Here is a 13,640-nt window from a genome sequence, read left to right as displayed (position 1 = left end):
AAGGAATGGTGTCTCAGAAAGACAGCATCCATTATTAAGGATCCCCAGCACCCAGGGCATGCCCTTTTCTCATTGTTACCATCAGGGAGGAGGTATAGAAGCCTGAAGACACACACTCGGCGATTCAGGAACAGCTTCTTCCCTCTGCATCCTATTTCTAAATGGACATTGAACCTATGAACACTACCTCACTTTTTTATATATATATTTTTGTTTTTGTATGATTTTTAATCTATTCAATAGACATATACTGTAATTGATTTATTTATTTATTTTCTTCTATATTAGTATATATTGAACTGCTGCTGCTAAGTTAACAAATCTCATGACATGCTGGTAATCAGAAAGCTGATTCTGATTCTGAATAAAAGTACTCTTAATTTGTATCTGGTATGGAAAACATGTACCAACTCACTAGTCAAAATGTAGCTTCTTATCTAATTGAACTTAAGCTATTTATTGGTCCTCGTACACTTTCCAACCTGGTAACACTTGATTTTTGGAGTAACGCAGCACCTTGGTGTAGATTTATTAACTTGCCAGTCAGATATAGTGGGGCAGTGGTTTGGCTGCCGATTACAAATTCCATTCAGGAGTGAAAGTTATGGATTTTTGATGGTTCGCGTATTTGATTTGCAAGATTAGTTTCATACTTGGGTGTTGTGTTGAAAATCCTAGCTAATCAATGGAGTACAAAAACTGTAATGTTAACTGGCACAGAATTGCTTGTATTTGACCTGTACCCAGCTGGATCCCGGTGAACCTCAGCAATTCTTCTTCTTAATCCCAACACGCCTACTGGGGCAGAGGCCGCTGACAGTAGCTCACCAGAACCCTCAGTACTGGGCCATCCTTTCACATTGTTTCCTAGTGTAGCCCGTCTTCTTGGTGTATCCTCCCTCTCCCAGGGATGAAGTCCTTGGAGCTTCTGTTGACGTTGTTGTAGCTCTGGGTTTTTAGAGGACGGGGTTGCTAGGCCCAAGTCCAATCTTCCTCTTTTTGTAGCCGGGCTTGGGACCGTCCATGGCAGAGTAATTTCAACAATTGTTAACCTACAGTATCACAGACAATACTTTTACACAGTTGTACTTATGCAGTGAAATCTGAAAGGGTAATGGAAGTGAGAGAACAGGGTTAAGATTCACTGTTCTTCAATATTTTTATTGAATTTTACATATATTTCACATATACAAATAAACAATAATAATAATTAAACTAAATAGTGAAACATGTCCTCATGTTTTTCACAATCATCGAAGGAAAAGAAATATAACATTTCACATACTTCACATATTTAACAGCAAAAATAAAAACACATCAGAAAAAAAAACTGTAGAAGCACTCAACAACACATAGCAGTTTCAAAATGACTGTGCACCTTGACGTCCAAGGAACTCCAGTGAAGGTTTCCACACATTTTCAACTTCTCCTGCCCTTCCTCTGGTTATGTAAGTCAGTCTCTCTAGTACAATACAAGATGCCATCTCCTTCACCCGTACATGTATCAAAGGTATATCCATTTTACTCCAAGATAAAGCTATCATCCTCCTGGCCTGCAGGAGTCCAAAGTCAATTAAAGTTGACTGTTTTGAACTAACGGTAAAGTTCTTTGGATATATACCTAGTACGCACATTTTTGCTTGGTGAGGCACCTTTACTCCAACAATCTCAGATATAGTCTGAACAACTGTTTTCCAGTATTTTTTTTTTAAATTTTGGACAGTCCCATACACAGTGAAACAGAGTACCCTTTTCTTCTAAACATTTAACACAAGTGTCCGGGATGTCAGGGACCAATGGTTCAGTTTGACTGGGGTAATGTAAGTTTGCATTAACCATTTATATTGTAATAGCTTCATTCTCATGTTAGTTGATTGCTTTTGGGCTTTTAAGCATGCCATTTCCCACTCAGTTTCTTGTATGTCCTCTTGAACATCCAGTCTCCATGCCTCTAGCCTGTCAATGGTGGACTCCTTATCATATGACATCAAAGCTATTGACATCTGGTATAAAGCACATCAGCATATTAAAGATATTTCTCCCATTTCTCACTTCTCCCCAATATGGAGCAATACATACTTCAGGGCAGGAAGAGCAGATGGTAGTTTCAGAATCTGGGCAGACAAAGGTCTGCAGAAAATAGAGGACCTTTATATGAATGGTAATCTTATTACATTTGATCAATTGTGTCAGGTATACCATATTCCTAAAAAACACTTCTTTAAATATTTGCAGCTGAAACATTTCATACTATCAAAATATAAGCATTTAATATCTGAACCACCACTATCACATCTCGAAAATCTCACACTTCTAAACCTAAAGGTGAGGAGTCAGATTTCTTTATTCTATACAGCTTTGATGTCATCTGATAAGGAGTCCACCATTGACAGGTTAAGATTCACTGTTGGTGCTTGCAGAACACTTCTTTTCCAGCAAACCAGTTGCCTGATGGGAAATACAGTAGTCTGTACAGTTGTGTAATGAAGGAAGCTGCTGTTAGTAATCATGCTGCTCATGTTATTCTCACTTTCAATTACAAGTTAGCACCTTTATGCTGGCATCTCTGATACTCTGTAATTTCCACGATAAAATTAATGAAGTTAGAATATAAAATACACTCATCATCAAACATGCTTTCCCAGAACAAAGTGGCTGTCTGTTTTCAGTGAGCCAATTTCTATACAGTTCTAGATATACGTGGAATAGATCTGTTTGTGTGCCTTGAGCTGCAATGGGAAATCATTGCCATTTATCTTTTCTATTTTGAGCAGAAGTGGAACTTGCACATAATGAGATTCTATCCATTTAACTGCTTTTCTGTACAAAACTATCAAAGCCTACTCTGAAACTGGAGTAAAATTCTCAGAGTGTTTTATCAGTCATGCAAGGATTCTTTAATTACTGTTCCTTGATCTGCTCCATGTTTGCAGTCATCCCCACTTCGTTTTGGTAATCTTAGATCACAGAGAGCTGCTAAAATTAGCTGGACCAGTTGCAGGAAAGTGCTGGCTAAGTTAACCAAGCTCTTGTTAAAAGGAGTTTGTAAAGCACTGGATAAGCACAATGTTTAATCACAGCTTTTAGCTTGACAGGTCAAGTACACTTGTTTTAAAAAAAGCTGTACGTACACTTTATGTCAGGGTTCCTAACCTGGGGGTCCACGGACACCTCAGTTAATGATAAGCCTCATTGGCATAAAAAAGATCCGAACCCTTGCTCTATGTACATATAATCAGCCCACATATTTAAACTAATCTTATGTATATACGGCCACATTCAATAGTTACTTGTACATTGTGTTTTATAAGCTTGTTTTTACATTTATATTTGTTTTGTTTTTTATGCTTTTTGTATTTTATATGCTGTATCGGATCCAGAGTAACGAGCATTTCGTTCTCCTTTACATTCATGCAGTGAAGAATGATAATAAACAATCTAGAATACAAAAAGAAAAGATATAAAATACAATGATTATACATGGAAGAAAATAGACAAGATATTTGCTCTTCAATAAAGGGATAAAGCATGTATCCAGTCCAACACGTAAAACATTTCCAATATCGCTCCTTAGAAATTTATCCTCAGTTAAGGGAAAGTCATTGGAGTGAACTCCATAGAGAGTGTGTAACACACTGATGTGACTCCATAGTGCTGCTGAATTGGAATTATTCCTCGGCATTTTTATTTGTCTCCTCTTTATATTAAACTACCTAATATTAATGAAAAATGAGGTTGCATTTGTGCTGGCTTTCAATGGCTTTTAGTGTTTCTCCAAGACCAACAGATTCCATGATATTGCTGTGACCCAGCAAAATAAGATAACATTGTGGCTCATATATGTTATGTTTTGCAACTTCAAAACATTAAGCAAATTCAAAGGAAAATATGGGAGTCTGATAAGTGAGTTTAACTACAGGTGTAACTTCATCTTTAAGCAAAATGTGCATGTATCACATAGTATGCACATAACATATTTTACATATAACCCATAATTATTTAAACAGCAGGATGCTTAATCAATATATATATACACACACAAGGTTGCTCAAATATTACCAAAATATTAAATACACAACTCTATGTGTGAGATTTATTGGTATTTTCTTATTGTAACTTGTACAAGGAGCCACTTTTGTTAGGATGACGTCCAGGCAGATCATGTAATATATGTATAACACAAAGGAATTTATTGTAGCAGCTAATGAAGCAAACTGCAATGCAGAAAAATAAATCAAGTGCAAGAGCCATAATGAGGTTGATTTGGAAATCAAGAATTCATCTTTAACATATGAGAGGTCTATTCAAGGGTCCTAAGCAATGTTATAGACACTGTGCTCAAATCTGATGGCATGTGCCTTCAAGCTTTTCTATCTTCTGCAGACAGGAGGGGGCTTAATTGAGATGACTGGGTTTGGGGGTGGGGTTAGGGAGGAGTTCTTGATCATCACCTGCTTTGCCAAGGCAATAGGAAGTACAGAAGTCTCATTGCAGGAGAGACTGGTTTGCATGAAGGATGGGGCTACAATCACAACTCTCTAATTTTTTTTTGTAGCACAGCTGCCACACCAAACTGTGATGCAACCAGATAGGATGCTTTCTGTGGTGCGCTAGTAAACATTGGTTAGAGTTATTGGGACATAACAAATTTCTTAGCCTTCTGAGGAAGTAGATGCATTAGTATGCTTTTGTCGCCTTATGACTGAAACCAGAACAAATTGTTGTTGTTGTTTACACCTAGGAACCTCAAACTCTCAACCATCTCCACCTCAACACTACTCAAACAAACTAGAGAGTGTTCCTGCACACCATTTCCTGAAGTCAAAGACCAGCTCCTTCATTTTGTTGACATTAAGGGAGAAGTTGTTGCCTTGATCCCATGCTCTTTACCTCCTTTTTGTATTTCATCACATTATTGCTTGAGATCGATCCAACTATGGTGGTGTCATTTGCAAATTTGCAAATTGAGTTCGAGAGATATTTGGCCCTATGGGCCAGTCTGTGTTAATATTCGAGACAGAGTGTGAAACAAAAGCTAGATTATGGTACTGAAAATGCAGCTAGGAGGGAACTGGTGGTGAGGATAAAGGTGAAGGAAGTGCTGAGGGCAGACATGACCATTGAGCAGTGGTGGAAATGATGGAGCTCTTGGAGCTGGAATGTGTGTGAAAGGTCATCAGCAGTCCACTCAACCAGAAACAAGAATCATTATTTGGTAAGTATGTGGTATTTTAAACCTAGTCTTAAATGGAGTGCTTGAGATGGAGCTGATTTTATCGTGTCAAATATTGTCTGTGTTTCAGGTGACCGAGACACGGACCGGACCACTGGGATGTAGCAGCTACGAGAACCTTGACTCAGTGAGCTCAGTACTACTGCAGAGTCCTGAGAGCAGACTGCACTTGCAAGGTTAGTGCTTGGGTTGGATGGAAAGAGCAGTGGTGGAGGGTGGGTGGGAGCATCAGTGGTCAAGGGAATGGACATCACATCTCACTGCCTGCACAATGTACTTATCAAAGAAAGCCGGTTCCCAGCTGCCACAGAAGTGAGTGCACCGGTGTTGGAAATACTAACCTGAAGATCCCTTAAATAATGTGTAAAAGAATGAGAATATTGCTGACAATACTCCTAGGTCATGAAATTTGTTGTTTTGCAGCAATAGTACAGTGCAATACATAAAAAGCTGTATATTACAGTAGGGAATATATTCAAATTAAATAAGTAAAACAAAAAGAGAGCGAGTTCATGAGGTGGTTCATTGTCCATTCTGATGGTGTAGAGGAAGAAGCTATTCCTATAGCATTGACTGTGTGTCATCAGGCTCCCATATCTCCTCCCCAGTGGTAGAAATGAGAAGAGGGCACGTGCAGGGTGATGGAGGGAGTGCTTAATAATGGATATTATCTTTTTGAGGCATCGCCTTTTGAAGATGTCCTCGATGCTAGGGAGGCTGGTAGCCATGATGGAGCTGGTTGAGTTTGCTACCTTCTGCAGCCTTTTTCTGATCCTGTGCAGTGGCTCCTCCATGCCAGACGGTGAAGCAATTGTTAGAATGCTGCCTATGGTAGAGCTGTCGACATTTGCTCGAGCAACTTACATCAACATTTTCAAACAAGAGAAAGTCTACAGATGCTGGAAATCCAAGCAGCGCACACAAATTCTGGAGGAACTCAGCAGGCCAGGCAGCATCTATGGAGAAGAGTGCAGCCAACATTTCGGGCCAAGTCCTGATGAAGGGTCTCGGCCCGAAACATTGACTGTACTCTTTTCCATAGATGTTGCCTGAATGCACAACGTATAAAACCTTGAGGTGAATGGGCTACAGCAACAGAAGATCACAAACGTACTGTACACTCAGTGGTTACTTTATAGGAGGTACCGAATAAGTGGCCACCGAGTGTAAGTTTAATACAATTCAGCTGAAATTAGTGTTAACATAGAGAAAAGTTATATAAATCTATTCTGTTTATGGCTCTGGAGATTACCTTAACTCCACTGCTTTGATACAAGTGTTGAGTGAACACCAAGCCACCATCTGGCAACACAGGAACCTCTCTCTGTTCCATTGCTCTTTTCCGAGAGAAAAAAAAATTAACACCTCTCAATATAAGGATTTTTAGGGTTCATGTTCCATCATCCTATCATGCAATATGAAGGATGAAATATGGCCTATTTCCATATTTTAATTTGATCTCATTGCCTGGATTTATCTTTTATGTGTTTTACAATGATAGACAATGTAAGCAGTATACTGAACACATTCAGTATAGGTTAACCTGCAGGTTGAGTCGGTGGTGAGGAAGGCAAATGCCATGTTAGCATTCATTTCAAAAGGTCTAGAATACAAGAGCAAGGGTGTGCTGCTGAGGCTTTATAAGGCCTCACCTTAGGTATTGTGAATAGTTTTGGGCCCCTCATCTTAGAAAAGGTGTGCTGGCATTGGAGAGGGTCCAGAGGAGGTTTACAAGGATGATTCCAGGAATGAAAGGGTTATCATACAAGGAATGTTTGATGGCCTTTGGTCCATTTTTGCTGGAATTCAGAAGGATGGGGAGGATCTCATTGAAACCTTTCAAATGTTGAAAGGCCTAGACAGAGTAAATGTAGAAAGGAGAGTCTAGGACAATAGGGCACAGCCTCAGGATAGAGAGATGGCCTTTCAAAACAGAGATGTGGAGAAATTTCTCTCGCCAAAGGGTGGTGAATTTGTGGAATTTGTTGCCACATGCAGCTGTGGAGGCCAGGTTGTTGGATGTATTTAGGGTAGAGATTGATAGGTTCTTGATTGGACATGGGATCAAAGGTTATGGGGAGAAGGTTATGAACTGGGGTAGAGGAGAATTGAAGGCAGAGCAGACTTGATGGGCCAGATAGCCTAATTCTGCTCCAATGTCTTATAGTCTTATGGTCTTATTCTAAGACGCCCCTTTCTAATGTGTTAATTTTGAATTAAAATGGTCTCTGCTGGGACTGAACTACCTGAGGTGGCTTTATGATTCATGATCACTGCCATTGATTTGCACTTCTTGTTTTTCAATGTATTATGTAATTTTACTTGCCCTGCTATGTTCAGTAGTGAGCCCAGAGTGGAAGAAATCAATATGAATTGTAAATGTACCTGCAGCAGGCAGCAGGCAGCAGGCCCAGGCATTAGAGCAGTCTGTTAGATATCTCCAAATGGGACCTAAGTTATAAGACTTATGAACTGCAATCACAGAAGTGTTTGGTGACTGAAAGGGTAGTGGTTACATTTACTGTACTCATAGAGGGCTGATCCATTACTCTCAAAACAGGAGACTGAACATTTAAATTTAAGTAATACATCTAAGATAAGGAGTGTATATCAATGGCAGTGATCATGAATCATAAAATCATCTTGTTTATTAGGGAAGGAAATTCGCGATCTTTACCCATTTTAGATTATGCAGGCTATCCCTGGGTAATGAATGGGTTCCGTTTATACATGTGCATAAATTGATTTTGAAAGTCAACAAAACATGCATAAAATTCACACGATATGTTAACCATCATCATCATCATCATCATCAGGTGCCATGCCCAGTTTGAGCTTTGACTGCCATGGCCCACACACTCCTATTTCGGGTCAAGTGGATCAATTCATTGGTATTCACTTCCAGCTCTCTGGCTGCTGTCTCCATCATCATTTGTCTTTGCCTTCTTCTTGCTTTCTTCCCTTCAATCTTTCCCATAATTACCGTGCATTCTAACTCCTCTTTCCTAATCACATGTCCAATGAAGTCACGTTGCCTTTTCATGATCTCATACATTATTTCTCTTTTTGTGCTTGCTCTGTTCATGACATCCTTGTTAGATATTCGTTTCGTCCATGATATTCTTTGCATCCTCCTCAAAAACCACATCTCTGCTGCTTCAATTCGTTTCCTCAAGTTATTCTCCAACTTTCTGAGCCATATAACATAACTGGATAAACGTAACATTTCAGTACTCTGAGGCAGGTTGTCATTCCCAGTTTGGTGTTGGTCAGTATATTCTTCATTCTCGTAAAGGTGTCTTTTGCCATCCGTATTCTTCTTTTGATGTCTATGTCAACCCTGCCATCTGATGTCACCCAGCTTCCTAAGTAGCAAAAGTTCTTTACTTGTTTTATGTCTTTCCCATTTATTCTTAGCCTGCAGATAGGATTCTCCTTCTTTTTGGAATTTCTGTCCTTTTGCAATTGATAGATAGACCCATTTTTGCACTGTTAACCATACTTCCACAGTATTGTGATGAATGGCATCAAAGCACACATAACTGGTAAGAAAGAACAATTGTTTGAAGTGGAGAGGCACAGAAAAAGCTCACTCTACTGGGCAGATCAGATTTTTGAATTTAATAATCTTCTGGGAACTACTTGATATTTAGATGTCCAGTGTCCAGAACCCTGGGACAGCCTGAAATTTACTCCAGACTGGTTAACTCTTGATTGACCTCTGAAATGGCCAGGCATAGCACTAGTACAGGAGTCATGTTTGAATGAGCGATAAACGTAGGTATTGTCTATATCCATATTCAGTGAGCAAATCAGCTAAGAAGAACATCTATTTTATTTAGAGAGCATTTGATCAGCCCATTATCCTCTTGCAATTTAGTAAATAAGTTCACAGCAGACCAGAACAACAAGGTTTCTTTTTTCCCCAGGTTATTAAAGTTATTAAAGAAAAGAAAGAAAAATAAAACAACAAAAGAGGGCTCATTATAGTTAAACAGTCATATATGCGTTTAAGTTGGAGCTCATATTGAGCTTGTCTGTAACTCACACACTGGACCCTCACGCTGCGTGAAAGCACACACCCCCTTCCGAATGTTGCTCGAAATCCATCTCGAACAAACGGATCTCCCACAGAAGTATTGGTCCTTCCTCCTTGAAGTCATTCATCTGCACAAAGCACCTTGTGCAACAGGGATGGCATCCTCAGTCATCTTCCCTCTGGTCTTCTCCCAGCTCCTGCCAAAAAAGACCTCGATCCACACGAGTGTCCCTCACAAAACCTCTCCACCCAGCATTCTCTAGAACCTTCTCCTAATTCCACAATCCTGATTGGCTGACACCTGATTCCTCAGTTGAACAACAAAGCCTCTTATCTTAGCCAAACCCAAACAAGCTGAAAGCAGAATAAACTGCACTTACAGAACTGCTAAAATGAAATACCTACTGCATAACATTAAAAATCTTAAACAGGGCATTACATGTAAATATTCTGTTTTCAAATCATTATATACAATAATTTTAAGTGATAGATATTCTGCTTGTATCAATTTCTGTCATGTTCTGAAAAGCTCATTGTTTTAAATGTCTTCCATATTTTGAATGCGTGTTATTACTGACAGATCAACGTGGAAACGTTTCTTACTCTTAGCTTAGTGCTTTACACAACCCTCTAGTGAGAAGAACAATATTTTATCTTTCTTTGCCTTTCGGTGGTTTCCAAAGAAAACAAAAGCTAATTGGATTTTTTTTTGATGAACCATAAACATCTGCAAGCATTTTTACAAATAGTGCATTTTTACTGAGAGCTCAGTAGTGTCACCATTAAGAAGACAAGACAACAGCCTAAAAGGTGATTCTGAGCCAACCTATCTGAAGTCTGCATTCTCATTTTTTTTCCCAGAAAACTTTCACCAACTTGCTCATCGAGTATCTGCCTTTAATGAATGATCATGACACATTGAACGTGGAACAGTACAGCTTAGGAACAGGCCCCTCGGCCCAGGATGTCTATTCCATCCATAATGCCAGATTGAACCAAATCTATTGCCTGAACATGATTCAGGCTCTAATCTCCCTGTATGTACATGTGGCCGTCTAAATGTCTTCTGACGTGCCTCCATCATGTCTGCTTTCATCCTGACAGTGCAATCCAGGCACCTACCACTCTGTGTGTAAAGAAAAACAGCCCACACATCAAGTTCAATCATTCCTCATCTCACCTTAAAGCTATGTGGTCTAGTATTTGACATTCCTACCCTGATATCCTTTTTCAACATTTCATATGCATTTAACAGGTCTCCCCTCAGCCTCCAACACTCCAGGGAAAACAGTACAGGTTTGTCCTCTCATTATAGCTAATGCTCTCTAATCCAGGCAGCATCCTGGTGAACCTCTTCTGCAAGCTTCATTTCTGATCCTTAATTTTTAAACAGTAACTCATAAATTTAGATTCTTCCATAACAGGAATCAGTCTCCCCATTAACGTTTGTCAAGGCATCAATGCAATTACAAACAAAGGCATGGCAGAGGCTATATTTCATTAGGATTTTGAGATTTGGTATGCCACTAAAGACACTCGCAACTTTCAGCAACTGTATCATGGAGAGCATTTTAACTGGCTGCATCACCATCTGGTATTGCTGTAGAGAGTTGTAAACTTAGCCAGCTCCATCATGGGCATCAGCCTCCATAGTATCCAGGACATCTTCAAGGAGCGATGCCTCAAGGACCCCCATCACCCAGGACATGCCTTGTTCTCATTGCCACCATCAGGAAGGAGGCACAGGAGCCTGAAGGCACACAGCCAATGATTCAGGAACAGCTTCTTCCACTCTGCCATCTGATTTCTGAATGGACATTGAACCCATGAACATTACCTCAATGCTATTTGTTATTTTTGTTTTTGCTGTTTTTGCACTATTTCTTTAATTTAATTATATCCTTATTGTATTTCACATTGTTTTCTTTATTGTTATTTTTATATACTGCATATATTGCTGCAGCAAAGACGACAAATTGCACAACAAATGCCAGAGTTTTAGATTGTGCAATATGGTCACAGAAACACACCAGGGAAACAGGTCCACAATCTAATAGTTCTGTCCTGCCCAACAAGAACCCACTTAGATTAATGCTGCACTCATCTCATTTAATTCCTACTGCAACCCCCCACCCCCCACACACCCCAAACTCAGCCACTGGCACCAACATTGGGAACAATTTACAGTGGACAATCAACCTACCGATCCACTTGTCCTTGGGGTGTGGGGGGGACTGCAGCACCTGAAAAAGTAAAGCAGAAATATCATACAAACTCCACATAGACATCATCAAAGACCAGGATTGAACCCCAGGAGCTGTGAGGCAGCAACTATGCTGCCTGTGCCACTGTGCTGACCAAGTGTTTTATTTACATCGCAGACATGCAAGAAATTTATCATGTTCTTCCGACTGTAGATTCTTCTTGGCTAATCTCAACAAGTTGTACTACTTCTCAGTTTATGTTTAGCAGAGTGTAGTCAAATATTAACTATTACACCACCTCAGTGAATTGGATAGTTGGAATTACTGTGGTTTAACTGCATGCTCTCTTCAAACAACAGATATACCTCCACACCCCTGCCTACACAAATAATATAAATACAATGACAATGCTAGTGATTAGTTCAATGCCTTAATTAAAAACAATTTCCCATGTACCACACCATCAGTTTCAGGAAAAGTTATTAACCTACAACAATAATGCTTCTGAACCAACATGCATAACTTCACTCACCTCAACTCTGAACTGATTCCAAAACCTAGAGACTCACTGTCAACTACTCTACAACTCACGGTCTCTCTGCCATTTGTAGAGGTTTTGCTGGCTGCTTGCCATGCAGAACCTACTCTGTCCTCCTCATTACGGGGCTGCAAAGAAAAGAGCCATCGGGACTGTCACAGAGGCTGCTGAGTGAGCTTCCAGATGGCTATGGATCAAGAGATGTGACCCGTGGACCAATGCTGCTGGGACACAAGCCAGGGTCTGACCAATCCTGGTTGAGTTGCCTGGATGAGAGTATCTAATGTTGAAAGACCTGAAACACCTGATGACCCCCGATTACATGATGATGATGTGCCCCACTGCATCCTAAGAATTTTCATTTGCATAATTTGTCTTCTTTTGCACATTGGTTACTTGTCAATCTTTAAGTATATATAGTTTTTTCACAAATTATATTGTATTTCTTTAGGTAGTATATGCCATTATATGGTACTTATACTAAATTTACTTTCACTTTGAAAAGATGGTATTTGAAACTAATACTTGATTAAGGATTTAACTACCCAATGACAGATTTTTGACTACAGGGAGAAATTCAATAGCAAATTGACATTTCTGTGAGCTATTTTCTCTCAGGTACGCGGTAATAACAACTATAAGATATATAATAAACACTGCAAGATATGGGGTTTAGTTCCATGAGCACAGGGGACTCATGTTTTAGTTTCTCTGCAATTTTAGAAAGGTAATTGAAAGGCAGTAGACTATATCATCATTTAAAATCCTGTTTGCCGTATAATTACCGTCCTGAAGGAATTTTAAATTACCAAATATCTAAAAAGAAAGCAGCCACGTTTGTTTCATAATTAGAGTCATGTATAGGTATGGGGGAAGGATAATATTTCCAAAAATAGATGATAGTTATTATTCTTTGAACTCTTTCAAATTTACTTCTATCTGGTAATTGTGGCATGCCTGCAGAATTGATGAAAGGTTGTTTTAAAGGCCAACATCTAATTTGTTAACATTGGGGCAATGGCAAAACAAGATTTAATAACGCTGTTTTTTTCATTCAATTAGCTAAGAGGCTCTCTGCTTGTGATGGATATTTCAATTAAAATGATGAAGTGAGGTTCAGATGTTTTCCGCACTGACTGTATCAAAATGACCGAAAGAAGTCAGAGTATTACTATTGAGCAAGGAGAGATAGGTGACTGCTTTGTGGAACATATGTATCATACTTCAATCAACCCACTTTTACAAAGATATACCATGTATTTATGTAAGAAAAACTGATTTAGATGTTTGTCTTTGATATCGAATGTCTCTTTGTACTTGCTTCTCAGTACCTTAGTAATTGTAGACAGGTGTACCCCATTCCAGTCACTTGTCTGTGTTGCTCTGTTATCAGGCTCAGCACTTTTAAGTCCTTACATTTCTGCTCCCAAAACATCTCATTGCCTTCCTTCCTTCATTCAGAATCCTCTTACGTCTCCTCTTCTCAAATATTTCTTGAGTGAACTGGGTAATTCATTTGCCACTACAGCCTACCATGTCCATGCTGATCATTCAGCATCTGCTCATTTACCAGCTCGATCTTGGGGAACACAAATGCCCTTGAACAGAAAATCCTAAAAAAAGTAA

General features: G+C 39.3%; 1 protein-coding gene across 3 annotated transcripts in view; it reads left to right on the top strand.

Annotated features, from left to right (window-relative positions):
• The window catches only part of brinp1 (bone morphogenetic protein/retinoic acid inducible neural-specific 1), a 423,443-nt gene that overhangs the window by 372,979 nt on the left and 36,824 nt on the right, over positions 1-13,640 (top strand). For all 3 annotated transcript variants that reach the window (XM_063073794.1, XM_063073795.1, XM_063073798.1), the window contains exon 5: positions 5,304-5,409. In XM_063073794.1, coding sequence (XP_062929864.1) covers positions 5,304-5,409 — 106 coding nt within the window. The remainder of the gene's footprint in view (positions 1-5,303; positions 5,410-13,640) is intronic.

The sequence above is a fragment of the Mobula hypostoma genome, chromosome 21 (assembly GCF_963921235.1).
Source record: "Mobula hypostoma chromosome 21, sMobHyp1.1, whole genome shotgun sequence".
In the NCBI taxonomy this organism is placed as follows: Eukaryota; Metazoa; Chordata; class Chondrichthyes; order Myliobatiformes; family Myliobatidae; genus Mobula; species Mobula hypostoma.
The sequence above is the reverse complement of the archived record's forward strand: the minus strand, read 5'-3'. Positions and strand labels throughout refer to the sequence as shown.